Source organism: Capra hircus, chromosome 16, assembly GCF_001704415.2.
Source record: "Capra hircus breed San Clemente chromosome 16, ASM170441v1, whole genome shotgun sequence".
Taxonomy (NCBI): Eukaryota; Metazoa; Chordata; class Mammalia; order Artiodactyla; family Bovidae; genus Capra; species Capra hircus.
The window spans coordinates 1,645,775-1,669,642 of NC_030823.1; the positions used below are offsets into that span (position 1 = coordinate 1,645,775).

General features: G+C 39.5%; 1 protein-coding gene across 5 annotated transcripts in view; it reads left to right on the forward strand.

Annotated features, from left to right (window-relative positions):
* Positions 1-23,868, forward strand: part of MDM4 (MDM4, p53 regulator) — a 50,557-nt gene that overhangs the window by 7,940 nt on the left and 18,749 nt on the right. For 2 of the 5 annotated variants that reach the window (XM_013970022.2, XM_005690390.3), the window contains exons 2-8: positions 11,112-11,216; positions 12,610-12,684; positions 15,869-16,002; positions 16,982-17,037; positions 20,626-20,693; positions 21,355-21,454; positions 23,623-23,783. In XM_013970022.2, the coding sequence (XP_013825476.1) occupies positions 11,139-11,216; positions 12,610-12,684; positions 15,869-16,002; positions 16,982-17,037; positions 20,626-20,693; positions 21,355-21,454; positions 23,623-23,783 (672 nt within the window). In that variant the 5' untranslated portion in view covers positions 11,112-11,138. Of the gene's footprint in view, positions 1-11,111; positions 11,217-12,609; positions 12,685-15,868; positions 16,003-16,981; positions 17,038-18,682; positions 20,694-21,354; positions 21,455-23,622; positions 23,784-23,868 lie in introns of those variants that run through there. The other 3 variants (XM_005690392.3, XR_001919267.1, XM_018060017.1) reach the window with 3 other exon arrangements.

Below are 23,868 nucleotides of genomic sequence, written 5' to 3' on the forward strand. Positions count from 1 at the left end.
ACATACTACTTTATATAAAATAGATAACTAGTAAGAACCTACTGTATAGCACAAGGAACTCAACTCAGTACTCTGTAATGACCTATATGGGAAAAGAATCTAAAAAAGAGTGGATATATGTATATGGATAACTCATTCAGTTTGCTGTACACCTGAAACTAAAACCACACTGTAAATCAACTATACTGCAATAGGAAAAGAAGAAGGCCATCTGCAGGCAGACCTCAGAGATACTTTGAGTTTGGTTCCACGCTTACTTGCATGCTCAGTAGCTTCAGTCGTGTCTGACTCTTTGTGACCCCAAGGACTGTAGCCCTCCAGGCTCCTCCATCCATGGGATTCTCCAAGCAAGAATATTGCCATGCCTTCCTCCAGGGAATCTTCCTGACCCAGGGATCAAACCGGTGTCTCCTACACTGCAGGATTCTTTACCCACTGAGCCATCTGGGAAGCCCTGGGTTTCATTCCAGACCACAGTAATAAAGCAAAAATCGTGGTGAAGTGAAAAAAAAAAATACTGGAGCTTTAGTTTCAGCGTCAGTCCTTCTGATGAGTCTTTAGGGTTGATTTCCCTTAAGATTGACTGGTTGGATCTCCTTGCTATCCAAGGGACTCTCAGGAGTCTTCTCCAGCATCACAGTTCAAAGGCATCAATCTTTGGCATTCTGCCTTTACAGTCCAGCTCTCACAACCATACATGACCACTGGGAAGACCGTAGCCTTGACTGTGTGGACGTTTGTCAGCAGAGTAACGTCTCTGCTTTTCGACACACTCTCTAGGTTTGTCATAGCTTTATTGTCTTCTCACTCCATGGCTGCAGTCGCCATCTGCAGTGATTCTGGAGCCCAAGAAGAGGAAATCCATCACTACTTCCACCTTTTCCCTTCTGTTTACCATAAAGTGATGGGGCCAGGCGCCGTGATCTTAGTTTTTTTCGTATTTAGCTTTAAGCTGGCTCTTTCACTCTCCTCCTTCACCCTCAGCAAGAGGTTCTTTAGTGCCTCTTCGCTTTCTTCCATTAGAGTGGTGTCATCTGCATATCTGAGGTGGTTGATGTTTCTCCCCCCATCTTGATCCCAGCTTGTAACTCTTCCAGCCTGGCATTTCTCATGATGTGCTCAGAAAATAGGTTAAACAAATAGAGTGACAGCAGACTGCCCTGTTGTACTCCCGTCTCAATCTTGAACCAATCAGTTGTTCCATACAGGGTTCTAACTGTTGCTTCTTGACCCTCATACAGGTTTCTCAGGAGACAGGTAAAATGGTCTGGTACTCCCATCTCTTTAAGAGTTTTCCACAGTTTGTTACGATCCACACAGTCAAAGGCTTTAGCATAGCTGCTGAAACAGAGGTAGACGTTTCTCTGGGATTCCCTTGCTTTCTCTATGATCCAGCGAATGTTGGCAATTCGATCTATGGTTCCTCTTCCTTTTCTAAACCCAGCCTGGGCATCTGGAAGTTCTTGGTTCACATAATGCTAAAGCGTAGCATGCAAGATTTTTTTTTTTTTTTTTTTTGGCCTATGAAGAGACCTGTTTATTACTGATAACACTTCATTTGGCTAAAACCACGCACACAAATACTTAAAGTGCAAATTCTTATAGGGAGTATTTATGATACACCCTGGTAGTCTGTAAGGAAAAATGAGAAGATATTGACAGAAACTATTAAAACAAGGGTACAATTTTGGACTACTGGTATACAGAAAAATAATTAATTCTTAACTGCATATATTTTATTTGGCATATTCAATGACATACAAAGAGTTTGTTTCAGCCTATAACACAAGGCCTCATCACATACAGGTGCAAATCTTGTTTGGGAGCATGCAAGATTTTAAGCATGACCTTAATAGATGGGGAAACAGTGTCAGGCTTTATTTTTTGGGGCTCCAAAATCACTGCAGATGGTGATTGCAGCCATGAAATTAAAAGACGCTTACTCCTTGGAAGGAAAGTTATGACCAACCTAGATAGCATTTTCAAAAGCAGAGATATTACGTTGCCAACAAAGGTCCGTCTAGTCAAGGCTGTGGTTTTTCCAGTGGTCATGTATGGATGTGAGACTTGGACTGTGAAGAAAGCTGAGCACCAAAGAATTGATGCTTTTGAACAGTGGTGTTGGAGAAGAGTCTTGAGAGTCCCTTGGACTGCAAGGAGATCCAACCAGTCCATTCTAAAGGAGATCAGTCCTGGGTGTTCTTTGGAAGGAATGATGCTAAAGCTGAAACTCTAGTACTTTGTCCACTTCATGCGAAGAGTTGACTCATTGGAAAAGACTCTGATGCTGGGAAGGATTGGGGGCAGGAGGAGAAGGGGACGACAGAGGATGAGATGGCTGGATGGCATCACGGACTCGACGGACACGAGTCTGAGTGAACTCCGGGAGTTCGTGATGGACAGGGAGGCCTGGCGTGCTGCACTTCATGGGGTCGCAAAGAGTTGGACACCACTGAGCGACTGAACTGAACTAGCATGGGAGATGAGTGCAGTTGTCTGACGGTTAGCCATTCTTTAGCATTACCCTTCTTGGGAATTGGGATGAGGATTGACCATTGCCAGTCCTGTGGCCACTGCTCAGTCTTGCAGATTCGCTGATGTGTTGAATGCAGCACCTTGATGGCATTACCCTTCAGGGATCTGAATAGCTTTACCGGAATTCCATTGCATCCACTAGCTTAACAGAGATGCCTAATTCTTAGGTCTCCCCAAATCCCTATCATAATGCTGTATCTCTCTGGGGAACAAAAGATGAATCCTTGGTTGAGCAGTGATTGTATGGGGTGGAGAGTAATTGTGGTTTTCTGGTGCTTGGGATTTCCTGCTTTAGCGCTTACTTCCTACCTTACTCAGCTTACTGTGACTGATACTGAGTGAAATTTGGTCTTGTCGCTAATGCTTTACCTATTAGAATAGCTTCCGTCCTCTAGGGAAAAATAACAGAATGTTGAAGAGCACAGGTATTTCAAGAGGAGAACAATGCGTAGGTTTCTCGGAACAGAAATAATAGAAGAGACAGATCAAGGGTTTAAAGTTAGATGATCATTCTGCAAGAAAGAGGGGTGATATTAGCAACTTGAAGCAGGAATAAGCAGAGGCTGAGAGAACCGAGCAGAAATAGCAGGCTTAAAAATGCAGTGGTTGAAACATAGAACAGTGCATCAAGTGGGTGAAATAATGCAGTGGATACACTTGGACGAATTGGAATTCGAGAGTGAGGAAATCTCCCAAAACAAAGGGGAAAAGACAGATATATATATATATATATGAATGAAAAGCTAAAAGATAAGGAGACTAGATCTAGAGATACATCTGAATAATAGGCCTCTTAGAGAAGAAAGAAGGCAATGGCAGTACTCTTGCCTGGGAAACCCCAGGGATGGAGGAGCCTAGTGGGCTGCCGTCTGTGAGGTCACACAGAGTCAGACACGACTGACTCCCCAGATGGCTCAGTAGTGAAGAATCCGCCTGCAGTGCAAGAGATGCGGGTTTGATTCGTAGGTTGGGAAGATCTCCTGGAGAAGGAAAGGGCAACCCACTCTGGTATTCTTGCCTGGGAAATCCCATGGGCAAAGGAGCCTGGTGGGTACAGCCATTGGGTTGACAGGAATCGGACACGACTTAGTGACTAAACAACACCAGGAGCGTTATAGTGAAATTTAAGAGTATCATAGCTAAAGAAAATTATAGGAGCCTCAGAGAGGAAGAACAGATCACACACGCAAAAAGCAAAAATTGAATTGACATTAGCATTTTGAACAGCATCAATAAATGCAAAAAGACAAGAGTTTTTTCAGGGTTTTATAGGAAAACTAAAGAGTTTTATACCTAACCAACTTTAAATAGAAGGGCATGATACAGGTATAGTCAGGTATATAAAATATTGGAAGCCTTGCCACCTAAAGACCTACATTGAAAACAGGTCTAGATAAGTACTGATTCAAATCAAGAAAATGTTACAGGAGATACATGAAGTAAAGGTAATCAAATATCTTGTCATTTATTGTGGTAAAGGCTAAAGCAAAAGGAAAAAAGGGAGAGTAAGTGGGAGAGGGAAAGAGAAAAGGAAAAATAGAGAGAGAGAAAAATAGTTCTGTTGCAGAATTTAAAGTCCAAATGATGCTGTGCTTAAGTTCATATCTTACTAGCAGGGAGACAGAGATGCAATTTCAAGAAAGGTAATAACATATTAAAATGAAGAATAGGACAAATTGCAATGCTAAATTAAGATGATAGAGACAGATTTATATATATCAGTTACAGTAAATGGACTCAATTCACCAGTTAAAGATAAAAATCCTCACATAGTGATAATCACTGTATATTAAGAATGCACCAAGAGATATAGCAGTTTGAAGTATGAATGCCTTGGGTTAAAAATACTTAAAATAGGACTTGCCTGGTGATCCAGTGCTTGAGAATCTGCTTGCCAATACAGGGGACCAGGGTTCAACCCGGGTCCTAGAAGTTTCCACATGTGGCAGGGCAACTAAACCTGTGCCCCAGAACTGCTGAGCCCATGCTCTGGAGCCCGAGAGCTGCGGCTGCTGAAGCCTGCACGCCGAGAGCTTGTGCTCTGCAGCGAGAGAAGCCACCGCAGGGAGGAGGGAGATGGGTGTCACCACAAGGAAGAGAGAGCCCAGCGCGGCGAAGGAGGCCCAGCGCGGCGAGGGAGGCCCAGCGTGGCCAAAAAGTAACGTAAATAATCTTGAAAAATTCTTCCAGTAGATGAAGTGAAATTGGTAGAACTACCCTGGTGGTTCAGATGGTAAAGTGTCTGCCTGCAGCGCGGGAGACCCAAGTTCGATTCCTGGGTTGTGAAGATCCTCTGGAGAAGGAAATGGCAACCCACTCCAGCACTCTTGCCTGGAAAATCCCATGGACGGAGGAGCCTGATAGGCTGCAGTCCATGGGGTCGCAGAGTCGGACACGACTGAGCGACTTCGCTTTCACTTTCTTTCACCCTGGGATCAGTGGACAAATTCACCCATCATGGTGGGAGATTTCATTTTATGTCTCTTAATTGTAGGTCAAACTTAAGACAGTGTGTTAGGAAGCAGACACATCACCTTGCCAACAAAGGTCCGTGTACTCAAGGCTATCTACGGTCTTTCCAGTAGTCATGGACGAATGTGAGTTGGACTTTAAAGAAGGTTGAGCGCTGAAGAATTGATGCTTCTGAACTGTGGTGCTGGAGAAGACTCTTGAGACTCCCTTGGACAACAAGGAGATCAAACCAGTCAATCCTAAAGGAAATCAACCCTGAATATTCATTGGTGCTGAAGCTGAAGCTCCAATACCTTGGTCCCCTGATGTGAAGAGCCAACTCATTGGAAAAGACCCTGATGCTGGGAAGGAGGGAGGGGAAGGGGACGGCAGAGGATGAGATCGTTGGATGGCATCACTGACTCAATGGACATGAGTTTGCGCAAACTCCAGGAGACGGTGAAGGACAGGGAAGCCTGTCATGCTGCAGTTCATGAGGTCACAAAGAGTTAGAGACGACTTAGTGACTGAACAACAGCAAAGTGTCTAATTTGTGGTATCGGGAAATAACAATACATTCTTTTTTTTTAAGTTGGAGAGGTAATAAGATATAGTAAACAATATCACAGATGGAAAGAAGGATGTATCTGTACACTGAATAAAGGTTAAAAGAATACTATCAACTGTATGCCATCAATTTTGAAGATTTAGAGAAAGCTTGAAGAAGAACAAAGCTTGAATAATATTTATTAAACTCAAGCAGCGATTAGATTTTCCTAGAAAGGAAACACTGGGTTTTATAAGTTTTGTAGGTGAGGCTTTCAAAGACTAGAACATCCTAGTTTTATAAAATTATTTTTCCAGACTGTAGACAGATAGGGACTTAACGATTTATTCTGTTAGGCCAGCTAACCCTGACATTCAAATAAGACAAAAACTTGACAGTGGGAAACATTTATTTCATAGAGACTTTATAACCTAACCAAAGTATTAGGAAATCAAAGCCAATAGTATACAAAAAGAATAATATCCAAACCTAAGTTGGATTTATCTCAGATGAGCAGGAATTTAATATTAGAAAATCCATAAATGAAATTCAAAATTTTATCACATTAATAAAAGATGAAAAAAATCATGGTCATTTCAATACATAAAGAAAAAACCTTTTCTAAATCACTCTTCCATGGTATATTCTTTTTTAAAAAAATTTTAAGTATAGTTGATTTACAGTGTCATGTTTCAGTTATCCAACACAGCGATTCAGTTTTACACATATATATAAATATAGATAGATACACACACACATATATATTCTTTTTCAAATTACTTTCCCTTACAGGTTATTACAAAATACTGAGTATGGTTATATGTAGGTTCTTGCTGATTTTCTGTTTTGTGTATAGTAGCACGTTTGCCCTTGGTATATTCTTCAGTTCAGTCGCTCAGTCGTGTCCGACTCTCTGCAGCCTCATGGACTGCAGCACGCCAAGCTTCCCTGTCCATCACTGGAGCTGGCTCAAACTTACATTCATTGAGTTGATGATGCCATTCAGCCATCTCATCCTCTGTCGTCCCTTTCTGCTTTCGATCTTTCCCAGCATCAGAGTCTTTTCTAATGAGTCAGCTCTTCGCATCAGGTGGCCAAAGTATTGGAGCTTCAGCTTCAGCATCAGTCCTTCCAGTGAATACTCAGGCCTGATTTCCTTTAGGATGGACTGGTTGGATCATGCAGTCCAAAGGACTCTCAAGAGCCTTCTCCAACACCACAGTTCAAAAGCATCAGTTCTTCCACGCTTAGCTTTCTTTATGGTCCAACTCTGACATTTGTCCATGAGTACAGGAAAAAAACATAGCTTTGACTAGATGGACCTTTGTTGGCAAAGTAATGTCTCTGCTTTTGAATATGCTATCTAGGTTGGTCATAGCTTTTCTTCCAGGGAGCATGCGTCTTTTAACTTCATGGCTGCAGTCACCGTCTGCAGTGATTTTGGAGCCCAAGAAAATGAAGTCTGTCACTGTGTCCGTTTCCCCATCAGTTTGCCATGAAGTGATGGGACCGGATGCCATGATCTTAGTTTTTTGAATGTTGCGTTTTAAGCCAGCCTCATCCCTCTCCTCTTTCCCTTTCGTCAAGCAGTTCTTCAGTTGCTCTTCACTTTCTGCCACCGTCTGCATATCTGAGGTTATTGATATTTCTCCCAGCAATCTTGATTCAGTGAGGCAGAAAAGGAACCCTCTGAAGCCAGTAAGGTATAACTATTAGGAAAATATAGAGAAAACATGTTATATAGGGAAGCATTAGAAACACTCCCTTTAAAATCAAAGACAGAGATGCCTGATGCAGTGTGTATAATCAGTATTACACTGACAGTCCTAAGCAGTGATGTAAGACAAGCGAAGAAATTAGAGGCACGAGAATTGGAAAGGAGGGAAGGAAATTCTTATCCACAGGTGATATGGTCATTTACATAGAAAACAGAAGGATCTGTAGACAAAATTATGAGTTTAGCAAGGTGACTGGATATGTTTGTTGAAAGTCATTTGTATTTCTGTACGTATGCAAAGCTCACTAAAAAACAGTGAAAGAGAAGGCATCACAATAGTATAAGAATATCAACTTAAGAAATCAGTCTAAAATAAATATGCTAGACCTCTAAAGGGAAAGTTGAAGACTTAATAGGAGATATTAAATAAAACCTTAATAAATAGAGGAATATGTCATGTTAATGATTGGAAAACAATTTGAGCAAGGATTTTCATGGAGCTTGATGATGCTAAATTTTGTATGGATGAGTTAAGGGCCAAGAACAGCTTGTCACTTCTAAAAAGGAATGGCCAGGGACTTGCCCTATAGGATAACAAGACTCATAAAATGTAAGGATTAGATGTGGAGTTGTATAGACAGAAAGATCACCTAGCAGACTAGAGAGCTTGTGAACACCAGTATGTGTTGCTACATAACAGAGGTGGCTGTCAATCAAGAAAGTATTCAGCAGATAGAACAGGAAAAAAAAAAAGGCCATCCATATATTGGTGAAAATGAGACCTTGAAGAGGCAGAGACCATTGACTGAAAAAGAAGATTGATACATACAAGTTTGATTTCATTAAAATTAAGTTTTTGCCCATAAAAGTTTTTTTCCACCTAGAAAATGGAAAGGATGTTAAAATTGGGAGAAGGTATTTGCAGGACATTACATTAACAAAGGGTTAATATCAAAAATACACAAAGGACTATTGCAAATTGACGAAAAATCAATTAGAAAAGTGTGTAAAAGACAACCTTTCACAAAAGAGGAAATATACATGGCTGATAAGTATGTGGAGATAACATCATTAGTGATCAGGTAACTGACTATAAACCAAACCCATACCTATTTGGGAAAATTCCTGTAATTACATATAATGAACTTCTTTTTTTGTAAGTTGAAAGCAACCAAACTAAAAATATGTATTTTTTTAGGATTCCATTTTGATGCAGTGAAGTGCTTAAAAAGAAGAGAAAATTGAAATAGGATTCAGAATGATTGGAGGAGGCAGGGGATGGTAGGAGAGAACCTTATGGTTAAATGTAGATTGTTGTCAGAATCATAGTTTGTGGATGTTTATTGAATTATTTTAAAAATCAGGTAAAAGTGGGCCAGGGCCTTTCTGTGTGGTCTCCAGTAGGACAGCCAGTGGGGAGACGTGGTTCATTGGGGGCCATTTTTGGAAACCATCCAAACTGTTACTAGTATTTGTATTCACCATGCTGTTCTGCTGTGTATACAGTTGACAGTTTAGGCACTGGGGATATATTAGTGAACAAATAAGTATGCAGTCCTTCCCACTTACAGCTTATGTCTTAGATGATAAAAACTGAACCATGTAATAGGTTGATAACAAGGACAGTGAAGAAGAGAGGAGTAAATCAGGGAAGGAGATAGGGAATACTGGAAGGTTGGGAGGCGCAGTTTAAAAAATGTGTTGTCTTTGGAAGGCCTCATTGATAAACTGACATTTTAAACAGAGACAAAAGGAAGAGGTGTAGGAGCCAGAGGGGCAAGGGTGGAGCAAGGAAACCTTTCGGAGCTAAGGCAGTTGAGAGATGGGCATTTGGGTTAGTGTAGTAATAATGGAAGTAGTGACACGTGGTTTTAGTTTGAAGATAGAGCTTCAGATTTGTGAAGGGCGAGAGAAAAAAGGAAGCACGGACAGCTCCCAGGTCCCTGACCTGCGTAAGCGCGGTCATCGGAGACTAGGACTAGTAGGTTCAGGGACATGAGGGGTTTTTTTTAAATAGGTTTGAAATGCCACTTAAAAACTAGCTGTTTCAGGGCTTCCCTGGGAGTCCAGTGGTTAGGAGCCTGCCTTACAGTGCAGGGACACGGGTTTGATCCCTGGTCCAGGAAGATCCCACATGTTCCAGGACAGCTAAGACCATGGTGCCACAACTACGGAGCCCACGCACCGTGGCTGCTGCGACCTGTGTGCCCTGGAGCCTGCGCCCTGCAGTGAGGGAAGTCCTCCCACTACAGCTAGAGAGGAAGCCCGTCCCTTCAACTTGGGAGCCCTCGTGCAGCAGTGGGGACCCAGCGCAGCCATAAATTCATAAGAAAAAAGAGCTGGCTGCTTTAAAATGATAAGTTATGTACCCTGTTTGACTTCCATTTTATAACAAGGGAAGCTGATAGAAAGAGGGTTGAATTTAATTAATTAATTTAGGGTAGCACTAAAAAAAATTTTAGTTTTGACTGCGTCAGATCTTAGTTGTAGGGTCTTAGAATGCACCGTGGGCTCTTTGTTGAGACGCGCAGCGTTGTGGTGGCTGGGCTCCAGAGCCCCACAGTGTGAAGGCTCTTAGTTCCCTGACCTGGGATCAGACCCTGGAAGGCAGGTTCTTAACCTCTGGACCAGCAGGGAAGTCCTGTGGGTTGAATTTATACTTCGTTGTCTTTAGTAAGTCTTCTCAGAAGAGTGAGGAGTCTTGTTACCTGCAAACCAGACTCTGTTGATTTTATTTTATTTGTACATTTTGCTGACTTTTATCAGCTTTTTACTAGAAAAAGTTCTGAAGGTAAATGCAAGTTTATTTAAAATTTTTTCTTTCTCTATAGTTTTTTTTTAATAGAAATATGTTTAATTTTGACTGTGGTAGGTCTTGGTCGCTGCCTGCAGGCCTTCTCTAGTGGTGGCAGGTGGGAGCTACCCTTTGTCGGCGGTGTGTGGTGGTTTCTCTAGTCGTCGTGGGCTCTGGGCGTGCAGGCCTTGAGTAGCTGCAGTGCGTGGGCTCAGCAGCGGTGCGTGGGCTCAGTTGTTCTGCGGCATGCGGGATCTTCCTCGGCCGGAAATTGAACCGGTGTTCCCTGTATTGCAAGGTGGACTCCTACCCACTGGACCATCAGGGAAACCCCTGTAGGGTTTTTGTTTTGTTTTAAATGACAAGAGATAAAAGGTGAAAAATAATTAAACCGTACTTACTCTTTATTCAGTTCATGTGTCTCTCCTTTGATGCTGTGTGTCCACCTTGGTGTAACCCATTTTGTAGGTGTTTAGTTGTTATATACTCTTCGGGCTTGGCACATTTTAAAAGCTGCTTGAACTGATACTGAATATTTTGACTCACTTTCCTGTGGTCTCTTGCCAAGACATGTTTCAACATGTTGCAGAGGTTTTCCTAGGCATGCTCTGGGAATCTTAAACCTGTTACTTAATCTTGGTAATTCCCTCAGCCCTGCATCTGTCTCCTAGGGGGTGCTCTTGAGCGCTGTCCGAAAGAGGAGGCGATGCTGGAGAACTGTGTGATCTACAGGGGAGGGAGTGATTGTAAGTTTCACTTTGAGCTGAAACAGTGTACTCATCATCATCACTGTAGAGGCTGGAACATGCCTGAACAGGTTTTTCTTGCAGACTTCACTCGAGGGAAGTATAGATGGTTTTTGCTCTTAATTATGCTCTTCTGTTTTTTGCAGAGTCAGCTAGAAAGTGGTCAGAAGAACCGCAGCATGGGTATACTGCACTTGTGTAGGGCGCTCTGATACATGGGGCTTTTTTTACTTCTGCTTGCTGCTTTTTTTTCTATATCCTAAAGAGAATTTTCTACTTTAGAAGATATTTTATAATTTTTTTTCCGTTTAAACTTAACAGCAGACTTCACTTCACTTCACTGCCAAAATGACATCATTTTCCACCTCTACCCAGTGTTCAGCATCTGACAGTGCTTGCAGGATCTCGCCAGAACAAACCAATCAGGTAAATTATTTTTAGGCATTCCTGTTTTTCAAGTTTTTGAATAGATTGGGGCATGTAGCTGACTTCACTGACTAGGATTTTATGTAGAGCAGAAAAGATTACTTTTTAAATGTCATAAATAGCATCAGTGCTCATAAATTTGAATTGATCATCAGTTAAATAAATATTTAAAGGTTACAGATTGCTCAAAATGGCACATTTTAAACACCACCCTGTTTTAGGATATGACTGGCTTGTGGAGAATTTGGGGCCAAGTTGTATATTTGTCTTCTTTCTCACTTCATTGTAGCTAGTTTGTTTTCTTTAAAAATCAGTTTTAAATTGTAATTAAAGCAAGTGTATTCTTATAAAAAAATTCAGACTTTATCACATACTTATCTCTAGAGATTCCTGTGACCATCTCCTCCCTTCTTCCCTCAAAGTTCTCTCCCCCTAAGATAACACTATTATCAATTTGGTGTGTCTTGTTCCAGATCTTTTCCTTTAACATGAAAATAAAAAATTTTGTTTATTATTTCATATGTATTATACCATATATAGTATTATATATCTTATGATAAAGCTGGAATTTGGATTTGATAAGGGAAAATGTGGCTTATGTAATAAAGGGCTTTTTCTTAATTGGCCATCTCTAGACGGAAACAAAGGAAGACCTCAAACCTTAAACAAAAAAGAGATTTAAATGTAAAAAGTGAAATGATAAAAAATATTAGAAGGACATTTCGGAGGTGTTGTAAAACTTTAGAATAAGAGCAACTTTAAGACAAAACCAAAGAGGCTGTAAGAGGAAGAAAGACAAATTCGATCATGTAAAGTGAAAAAGATTAAATTGTTTGACTAAAGATATACTCCACAATCAGAAGATGGCAGAGTCACTATTCCATATCTGTATATACCACACCTCATCCCTTCATCAGTCAGCGGTATTTAGGTTATTTCCATATTTTGGCTATTACGAATAATGCTGCTGTGAACAGTGGTGTACAGATATTGACTTGAGTCCCTGCTTTCAGTTCTTTTGGATGTACACCTAAAAGTGGAAGTGCTGGGTCATATGGTAGTTCTATGTTTAACTTCTTGAGTAACTGCCAGACTGGTTTCACAGTTGCTGCACCATTGTACATTCCCATTAGCAGTGCATGAGGGTTCCAGTTTCTTTATATCCTCTCCAGCACTTCTGTTATAGCCATTCTAGTGGATATGAACATGCTGTCTTTTGAAATGTGATTTTTCAGAAAATTAGCAAGGAATAGTCTGATCATCTGTAGTTACTTGATGCTAAATGTCTACCAGGGTTTGTTAAAAAAAAAGTTTAAGGTTTGTTTTTCCCTTGAATTTCAGAGACCACTCTGATTGAAATGTACATAGCAAGTTTATTTTATGTTTGTATCAGGTACGACCAAAACTGCCTCTTTTGAAGATTTTGCAAGCAGCAGGTGCCCAAGGTGAAATGTTCACTGTTAAAGAGGTAAGCTGGGACTTCCCTAGTGGTCCAGTGGTTAAGACTTTGGCTTCCAGTGCAGAGGGTGTGGGCTCAATCCCTGGTCAGATACTCTTCTGAGGACTGTGAGTTATTTTAAATACACATTTAAGTAACTTTTTTTTAAAAACAAAAACAAATTAAATTTTTTAAGTGGAAAAAACTCTATTAAAACATTAGTTTCTTTGAACTGCTTGAATTTAGTAGGGTAAATATCTTAACCCTTCTTAAACAGAGGGAAGGAACAAAATTATCAAGCTTTCTTTGACTTTTCATAAAAGGTTATCAGGGCTTTCCAGGTGGTACAGTGGTAAAGAATCTGCCTGCTAATGCAGGAGACATAAGAGATGTGGGTTTGATGCCTGGGTTGGGAAGATCCCCTGGAGGAGGAAATGGCAACCCACTCCAGTATTCTTGCCTGGAAAATTCTATGGACAGGGGAGCCTGGCGGGCCGCAGTCGATGGAGTTACAAAGAGTTGGGCACAATGGAGCACACACACATAGCAGCTGACACCTGTTAGCAGTGCTGTGTTCCTGAGTCACTCCACCTCTTCAGGAAGTGAGTCTGGAGGCATTCCGATTTTCCAGAATACTCATGGTTCCTGTGTCACTTTAAATTAAGTGCATGGTTTTGGACTTTATATTTTAAATTCTGATAAAACTGTTTTCCAAACTCTTAATAAAATGTGGATTTTTATATCAATAAAGTTGTTACAATGCATTATGCAGTCTCCTTCAGTAGCATGGCAGAGTTTGCCTGAGTAAGACAGAATTAAGTATATATTGTTTGGGGAAACTGTTTTATGGGGGAAAAGTTGGACAGTTTACACAATAAGCTCTTTATTATGAGTCTTGACACTATTTGGTACATGAAGAATTTTCTTATTTTTATTTTTAAATATTGCTTATCATATGTGCATTGAGGCAGTATAGTATAATGAGAATGGTCAGTTCAGTTCAGTCGCTCAGTCGTGTCCGACTCTTTGCGACCCCATGAATCGCAGCACGCCAGGCCTCCCTGTCCATCACCATCTGCCGGAGTTCACTCAGACTCACGTCCATCGAGTCTGTGATGCCATCCAGCCATCTCATCCTGGGTCGTCCCCTTATCCTCCTGCTCCCAATCCCTCCCAGCATCAGAGTCTTTTCCAATGAGTCAGCTCTTCACATGAGGTGGCCAAAGTACTGGAGCTTCAGCTTTAGCATCATTCCTTCCAAAGAAATTCCAGGGTTGATTTCCTTCAGAATGGACTGATTGGATCTCCTTGCAGTCCAAGGGACTCTCAAGAGTCTTCTCCAACACCACAGTTCAAAAGCATCAATTCTTCGGCGCTCAGCCTTCTTCACAGTCCAACTCTCACATCCATACATGACCACAGGAAAAACCATAGCCTTGACTAGACAGACCTTAGTCGGCAAAGTAATGTCTCTGCTTTTGAATATGCTATCTAGGTTGGTCATAACTTTTCTTCCAAGGAGTAAGCATCTTTTAATTTCATGGCTGCAGTCACCATCTGCAGTGATTTTGGATCCCAAAAAAATAAAGTCTGACACTGTTTCCACTGTTTCCCCATCTATTTCCCATGAAGTGATGGGACCGGATGCCATGATCTTCGTTTTCTGAATGTTGAGCTTTAAGCCAACTTTTTCATTCTCCATTTTCACTTTCATCAAGAGGCTTTTTAGCTCCTCTTCACTTTCTGCCATAAGGGTGGTGTTATCTGCATATCCGAGGTTATTGAGATTTCTCCCAGCAGTCTTGATTCCAGCTTGTGTTTCTTCCAGTCCAGCGTTTCTCATGATGTACTCTGCATATAAGTTAAACAAGCAGGGTGACAATATACAGCCTTGACGTACTCCTTTTCCTGTTTGGAACCAGTCTGTTGTTCCATGTCCAGTTCTAAAGAGAATGGTAGTATGTACAAATTCAGAGTAGTGTTTTTAAAGATCCTATTTTGTATACTTAGAGGGGATCTATTTTTTTCTGGAAGTTGGATAGACATGAATGTAAAACTCCCCTTTCCTTTCAGTAGACGTTCTTTCTCTTGCTTTTCTCTAGATAGTCAATTAGATATGAGAGCTCTGTTAATACTGGGACACGTTGCCTGGGATGGAGGAGTGCCTGAGAGCATCGCTATTCCAGCATAGTAGAAACAGTATAGGGAAGAGTTTTGTGCAGATACCTGATAATTCTTGGAAAGTCAGGGACTAAAGGTAAAAACTGCTGCTTTGGTCTGTTCTGTGGTCTGTGGTAACATTCTTAGTGTCATCAAGTGAGCCTAACTATGAAGCAGTTGAAACAAAGGGCTTTTCAGGTGGAGCAGCGATAAAGATTCTGCCCGCCATTGCAGGAGGTGCAAGAGATTCTGGTTCGATCCCTGAGTCGGGAAGATCCCCTGGAGTAGGAAATGACAACCTACTCCAGTATTCTTGCCTGGAGAATTCTATGGGCAGAGGGACCTAGTAGGCTATAGTCCATGGGATCTCAAAAGATCGGACACAACTGAGCACACGCTCACACACACACTACCCACACGCAATTTTTAAAAAAAATCTACCACCTGGAGGAAACATTTGGAAAATTAGATAATTAAAAATTTTTGAATCACTAACTTCTGTGTCTTCCCTTCCGTTTTGTTAACTCTGTGGAAAGGTCCGATAGACTAAATTTTTATTTGATAAACACTTAAATTGTTTTATGTACTTACAGTGCTGATGGCTTATTAACCGCTGTACTTACATTTTCCAGAAAGACTTAACACACATCAAAGTCTATAGTGGTTGTGTGCCCTAGGGTTGGAAAACATTTTTATGATCCAGGCAAATTTAAAGTTTATTACTTCTAGTAATAGAGCACATCCCTTTATTTGGACTGGTGAGAGCATTTTTAAGGGGATACCTGGTAAATTCACCACTTTTCCTCATTATCAGACTGGTATATTTCTGTTCCAAAAAGCAAGGGTCTCCTAGTGTCCAGAATGACAGTGAGTAGATGAGCTTAGTGACTGGGGGCCACTATCGTGTTGTTGGACCCTTACACAAGCTCTGATAGTCGTGTCCATAGTATGTTCTCTATTCCTCCAGCAAACGGACTGACCTTCTCTCCTCCTTTAATTCGTATTTTGGGCTGCAGCGAGACAAATCTCTTGGTGGCATTTTATTCCCATGTAGGTTATGCATTATCTAGGCCAGTATATCATGGTGAAGCAGCTTTATGATCAGCAGGAGCAGCACATGGTATACTGTGGTGGAGATCTTTTGGGAGAACTCCTAGGTCGTCAGAGCTTCTCTGTGAAAGATCCAAGGTAAAAACAATGAGTGTTTGTTTATCTTTTGGGGTGCTTATACCTAACCACTTAATCCCCATTGGTTATTAATGTTTATTTAATCCTTTAGTCCACAAGTTATTTGTTGGGCCTGCATATATCAGGCGACTGTGAGGTACTGGAAACATGATAGTGAGCAACAGTGTCTAATCTTACTGAGCTTAAAGAGTAGCGAGACGGTAGACACTGTTCCTCACAGTAAAATCACATAGGTAAGTGCCACATAAAAGAGGTGCATGCGACTGTATTGGGGGGTGGGATTCAGGGTCTTAGGACTTGAGGAAAGGTTCCTTGAGGAAGTGACATTTGAGTTGAGAGCTGGATAATGAAATACTTGGGAGAGCCTATTGAAGGAGAGCTTCTGGCAGATTGAACATCGTATATAAAGGCGCAGGTAGGAGCTTGATGTGACTAGGTTAGGTTTTATGAAGCAGTGTTATAGAGAGAGGAAGAATGAGCTGACAAGAGAAATGTAGAGTTTCTGGGCAGTTAAAGGTTAATGGTGGGCTTCATAAGAATCACGCTAGAGCTGTTCTGACCTGCTGTGTGGCATTTTCCAGCTGCATGGGGTATATGGTTATTCACTTAGACAGTCAGGAGCTAATTAATAGTTGAGAAGTCAGTGTTCTCTTTCTCTCTATAGCTTTGTGATCAGTTTTCTAAGACTCCCTTCCAATAAAATGTAGGAGGAGGGAGTAGTCTTAAAGGAAATCTCCCCACTTAGGTTACTGTTAGCTTATGAAATAAAATGTAAAATTTTTTTATGAGGGCAGAGTGATACAGGGCTTGGATACTAACATGCTGATACTTAATAATTTTTAAAAAATGTATTCTGGGGAGAAAATTCTGCCTCTTTATGTGTTATAGAGAATGTTGGGACATAGCATATGAAAAATATATTTTACATATTAATGGAAAACCATGTGATTATTAATTTTTTATTTTATCTCTTTTACAGCCCTCTCTATGATATGCTAAGAAAGAATCTTGTCACGTTAGCTACTGCTGCTACAGGTACGTCACATCATATTTCTTCAGTCCTTATCACAGTTTTAACTTTGAGGGGGCAGATCATGGGAAAAAGGGAGGATTTAGATGGAAATTGAATGCTGTCTTGCCATGACTTGGGGGGGATGGCGGTCACACAAAATGTTGCTACTATTTATTTGACTTTTCATTGTGAAAATTTTCAAATATACTAAAAATAGAGATCAGTATAAGTGAAACCCACCTCTTAGACTTAGTAACTGTTAGCGCTCTGCCATATTAGCTTCATCGACACAGGCTTTAAAAGTCTCTTATAGATAAGGACTCTTTTCTTTCAAATATAGCTGCAGTGTCACTGTTACACCCAACAGAATTAATAATAATAAACAAAATAGTTACTCCATAACATTACCCAGCAGCCAGTTCATGTATGTTAACTCCAGTTATTTCAGAAATATCTCTTACATTTGGCTTATTCAAATCAGTATCCAAACAAAGTCCACACTTTGCTTTTGGTTGATACATCTTGCTAAGTATTTTTAATCTATAAAACTTAACCCTCTTCTCATTATATTATTTATTTGTTGAAGAAATGGATCATTTCATTTGTCTTATAAATTCCCACATTCTGATTTTCAGATTGTGTCCTTGTGATGTTGTTTAACATGTTTCTCTGTCTCTTCTATTTTTGGTGAACAAATAGTGCTTGAACAAATAGTGTTTGGATGGATTCAAGGTTAAATTTTTTGCCAAGATTTCATAGGTAGTGCTTCATACATTTATTGCATCACATCAGAGCCATGTAAGGTCTATGTATCCCTTTTTCAGTGGTGTTAATATTTTGTGGGCTTTATGTGATGTTACCCTGACCATCTGTTAAAAAGGTCCCCCTCCCCTGCCCCTGAAGAACCTTTTTTCCTAAAGGTTTTAGTTTTCTGTTATTTGAATGTCAATTCGCCTGACCTTTTGCTTGATTCCACATATTTTAAATATTGCCCTTTGAGTTTAATTTATTAGTATTGTGAAGGAAACTGGCTGCTTTGGGGTCTGAAGTATGGTGTGTTAGAGATAAGTGAATAAACTGTATACAGCTAAAATATAACCGTCTCACTCATTTGCAAATAATGAAACTTTTTTCTTTCTCCATTCCTACATGAAGCCTCCATTCCTCATTCCTTTGTGAGTTTCAGATTAGATTTTAGGTGACATTGTTCTTTGAAGAAAACCCAAGTTGGTAATCTCTTTAGATTGGGTATTTTTCAATAGTTTACTGAAACAAACAGGTTGGAAAAAAAAAAACCATTTCTAATAAAGATTTGCTCTTTACAGTGAGAGCAAAGAGACTCTGCTCTCATACTGAAGTGTAAGTTTGAACTTGAATTGAATTTTGAAGCCTGTTGGTTTCACTGAGCCACTTCACCCATCTGTAAAGCTCTGTTTTAGAGGGAAGGCCTTGCAAATGATAGGACACTTTTTTGAAGTTCAGGCACTTGTGAAATAGTATGGTTTTCCTAGGATAGTCACTATTGTCGTGAAATACACAAGTAATTTTATATTTGCTGATCTATTCTTCCAGTAAAATTTGCTTTCTGATTGATCTGTTCTCTAAATATCTAGAGTGAGCATAATTCTCACTTTTTCTCTCATTTTCTTTCTTCTACTTCCTCATCAGAATTTAGCATGCTGTATATTAAATGAACTCTCCTCTAACAGACATTTCAGTTTATCCTCACAACCCTATGAGGAAGGTCTGGAGATGAAGAAACTGAGGATTTTTGAGTTTTTTTTTTTTTTTTTTAATAGAATGAGTAATTTGCCCAAGATGAGGTGCCACTGATAAGAGAGCAGATATTTGTGACTGTCCCGCCCTTGCTCTTTCCTTTATGCCGCACATCGATGTCTCTTTAATCCCTGCTTTTAAAAAATTTGCCCCAATTGATTTTTTAACACATTTTTAAAAATCTGAACATTAAATCTTTAAAACATTCTTTGTTCTTTAATGTATCACTTTTAAATAATTTCACTTACAAAAATGTTTCAAAGATACTAAAAAGAGTTCCCAGATTCCCCAGTGGTACTAACTGATATAATTGCAGTACAGTGATCAAAACCAGGAAATTGCCCCGAAGTAATTCTGACTGGTTGTCTGTTCTGAATTTGAACTTGCATTAGTGCTTATGGTTGGCCATCTCTGTTGCTCTTTATAAATTGGATTGCATGTCTTTTATTTGAAAGGACAAATGAGAAAACTGCTTTCCCTATCAATTACTTTATACCTTTGCAAATAAAGTAAACCTTTTATTTTGATGGTTGAAGAAATGAAGGTGGTTCTTTATAAATTATTTCTCCAAATTTCCACATGTATTTGAATAAAATGAAATTTATATAACAAATTTTGTATTGAAATTTCCTTGTACATTGTAGTTTTCACTGATTTCTTTTTGCTTCTAATTGTTTTAACCTAAGTAAGGTAGTATTTAGAACTAGAAATGACAGTAATCAAATTACTTTATTGAAAAATGCTTCACTGCATTGTATGTTAATTAATCTTTAAAAACTGCTGTGCTCAGAAAATGCTGGCTCTTAAAACTTTTAGTATGTTCATTTTATCTATAAAAATGCTTCTAGAAATAATGCTCTTTATAATTACAAGTTTGAAAATATTTGCTCTGTGCCAAACAACTGATTTGTCAGACCTGTTGTGGGATCTGTAGCCTTTCTCTGGAAGTCTTTATTGGATGAGGAGTGACATTTTTTATTAAGTGTCTTATTTCTGGACCTAGTAGTAGCTGATGAACCCAATCCATGATAGACTTACTTGAGTGCATATAGTTACGTAGAGCCTTATATTATGAGTGGTCCAAGCTTATTAAGTTTTCTGCATCTTTTCTTTTCCTGTAGCTAAATTTGCATCTTCTCTTTGGCTTGAAAAATTTGCAAGGCCTTGAAATACATTTTTCTCTGATTATCTAAGTTCTCTCAGGTTATTCTTTCCTTCACTTCTTTTTGTTGGCCTTGAGAGAAACTTTATTTTCTTCCTCTTCCTTAGGAAATGTTTATAGGAACTGGGAAAAATAAGACTTATTCATTAAAAAAAAGTATATACCTGGTGATGATAGTTTAAACTGAAATATCATTGACACTTAGAATGTAACTTAACATGAGGGAGCTATTGTGTCATAAAGCAAACCTAGATTTTTAGGTTTCATAATTCTCTATAGCTTTAACACTTGAAAATAAAAATTAAAAAGTCAAATTTTTTTTTATCGTTTAAAAAAGGCAAACTTGGAATACGCCTATAGGAATTGACAAAATACTCTCCATTATTCCATGCTTGGAATCAGTCATATTAAATTTGAAAGCATGATATGGAAGAACATTTTTTATTCATTTTTCATTTTTCTTCAATTATATTTTGGTAATATATTTTGAATAGAGCCTCTTTTGGTCTATGCCATTTTTATTAATTTTTTTCCTTTCCTTTTGGATGAGAGCCTTGGCCAGTCAAAATTAGGGATCGAGCCTGGCTTCAGGGTTGTTTGCTGAGGTCCTTTTGGTGTGGAAAGAATGGCTATTACCAGGGAAGGTTTTCCTTTTGTTTTACTTGCTATCCAGATGCTGCTCAGACTCTCGCTATCGCACAGGAGCACAGTATGGATATTCCAAGTCAAGACCAACTGAAGGTAAAATCACCACACGGTGACTTCTTTTGTTGTACAGAGTGGCCCCTTCTCTGTACCTATGATCTTGGACTCCCAAGACCTTTCCTGAATGTAGTAAGAATTTAATAAGAAAGGTTCTTGGGAGTTCAAAGACTAGGGACAGAGCGAACCTTCTCTGTTCTGCCCATAACAGAGTTCCAGTCTCTGAATCTTTCTTTGGGATGTAGCACTTCCGATCTTCAGTTCTTCCAGTTGCATTTTCTTGGGGCTTGTGTGTGATGGTGTATGTATATAGGTGTTTGAGGAAATTGCTTGATTAGATTTTAACAGACTTGTTGCAAATAAGTTCACATCAGGCCATTTCTTAAAGCTTCCCTAAACCTGCAAAACCTTTATGATCATCTTGGTATATGTTTTCTGCATTATGCCTAATTCTGTGTAGGCTAGAGGCTTTATATTGATAGCCTGTTTGTAACAGTAGATTTTGACCTTTGGTGCAGATTTTTTTCCCACAGTGGGTTGAGAGGTTGCCTGTATTTGACTGTTGTGAACTCCAGAGTTTTCTTTCCTGGTGCGTAACCCATTGTGTCGCACACTCACTGGTGAGCTGGAATGGAACTGCTACATCCCCTGGTCACAGTCATTTCTGCTGTACTGATGGGTGCCTTTCGCTTCCTTTCAGCAAAGTGTAGAGGAAAGTTCCAATTCCAGGAAAAGAACTGAAGAAGGCAATATTCCCACGCTGCCTACCTCACAGTATAAATGCAAAAATTCTAGAGAAGGTAAGTTTTGGATTAAAACTATGTAGACTTTTCTTTCTCTTTCTTTTTCTGGTGTTTACTTTTAGAAATGGCATCTATTAAGACCGTTACATCGAGGACTCAAAAAATACTAACGCTGTCTCTCATGTGATGTAGCAGCGGTATATGTCATACCTATTTTCACTCTTTTCTGAAACCTTTTCTTTATCCTGCTTACTACTGTTAACTTTGAAGAAGATGGTAGTTCTCTTTTAGCAACACATGGTGACCAGGATGGAGCAAGACCATCTTTAGCTAGCATGCTAATAGAAGATAGCCATGCATTCATCAAGTTGCCACCTGGTAACTCGGCTGCCTTGGCGTTTTAAATCTTGGCTCCCCTGTATATATTTGATCTGGTTAGAATTTTATTTTTATTTGTCTGCTTGAAGCAAAGGCTAATTTTCATATATTTTTGAAGCTTGCAGAGATGGTAAAATGGACCTAATGTCTCAGAGCCAAGAATGAGACATAAGAAGCCTAGTGGTTCCTTTATCCTTGGATGGTAGTCATTAGATCTTTCCCATTCATATTAGATATAGTGCAGTCGGGTTAAGTGAGTTGAGCAGCGTTTCAGAAGTTTCCCCTAAACCCTGCTTTATAAAGTCTTTCCTAAACTCTTTCCTGCAAAGATAATGTAAAGTCATAAATATCTCAAAGATATTTTATGGCATGATGGTTTCTAGTGTAGGTACCTGACTCACATTTGCACAAGTGGCAGGTTAGACCTCTAGCAACATCCCAGAAGGTTATGATGCTACAGTTGTTGTAAATGATAAATTTTAATCTGTTTATTATGTTAGGTTGTTTTCTTTAAATTGCTTAGAATATAAGCTGAATGTTGGGCTATCTAGTTAGTTAGCTGGGAGCTTATTTCCGTCTGTATGGTCCTAAGTGTGTAATTTTGTTTCTTTAAATACAAGCCTTTGCTTATTTTCTACTCAAAGGCTGTTTAATATATAACAACAGCCAAGACAAGAAACTGTAGTTCATGATGTAAATTTTGAATATTCTCAAGGATGTGTATAGGTAGAAAGTACAGAATTTTTACATGTGGAAAGAATGGCCTTTTTTTCATTCCCTTCAGAAGAAGTTACAGAGCTTGAATAAGATAAGAGTTGAAGATAAGTTTAATGTGATACCATCTGAAAATTAGGTTTCTCATAATTTCAGCAGTGAGTAAATAAAAGGTAGTTGAAGTTTCCCTGAGCACAGGTGTACCTTTTAATAGGAACAGCATAATTTGTAAGTAGATAGGGTAACTGTTCTGGCAAGGATCCATTTATTGCAGACATTTTTTCAACTGTATGTACCTTAGCACATTTAAACACCTTTAGTGGCCGTTGGCGTGCCTAGTGTATTAGGAGGAGGTAGAGAAGAGTAAGAAAGCACAACGAAAATATGGGACAGTGGGAAAGAATGGAAAGAATTCCATGTGGCAGCAACAAACTTACCTTAGTAACCCCCTTGAGTGTCATTCAGATGTACAACACAAGATCTTTTATTTGGAATGTGTGGGCCCTTACTATGTCCTGGATTTGCAGTATTTCCAGCTTTTAAATATCTTAACTCCAGAAGAGCCTGTTGATCCAGAAAGGACATAGATGTGTATTTATTTGGACAGCCTAGAGTTCAGTGTCTCATAGTGGTTGTTACCTACTGAAACATATGAATCATTGAGAAACATCCGAAAATATGTGGTGCTAGTGAGACTGCCTTGACAGCCTTGTGATTGCTCAAGATGATCTGTGCACCTAGTTTCTGTCTCAAGGGTTGGGCCACTATGCCGTCACCATTTGCAGTCACGAGTCAAGTCATTCCTTAGTTGTTATAGTGGTGGGCATGTTTAAAATGCCCCCAGGTGACCATTTAGAAATCCTTTTAGAACAGTGTCATTGTTTGGATGCTTTCAGAGTTTGTGTTTCTTGATGAATGACCTCTAGTTTCATTATTTGCTAATGAAATCTATAAGCAGAGGAAGGAGATTTGGGCTTTGCAACTGATACAGGTATTTGATTTCTGATTCTTTCTTACTGGGAAAAGGATTTTCTTTTTGCTTGCCTTGTACGAGAAATTTTAAGCATTAGGAAGAGAGTCTTGATTCTTAAGTGTGGTATACATTTATCATCTTTTCCATTTGACTTTTATAGATGAAGACTTGGTAGCAAATTTAACACAAGAAGAGACGTCAAGACTGGACCTCGGGTTTGAGGAGTGGGATGTAGCTGGCTTGCCTTGGTGGTTTTTAGGAAACTTAAGAAATAACTATACACCTAGAAGTAATGGCTCAACTGATTTACAGACAAATCAGGTAAATTTCACATTTGAAGAGGAACTTTTTTTTCTTTTGATGGAGTGACATTCTTGATTACTCTTGAAACATACATTACCTTGTC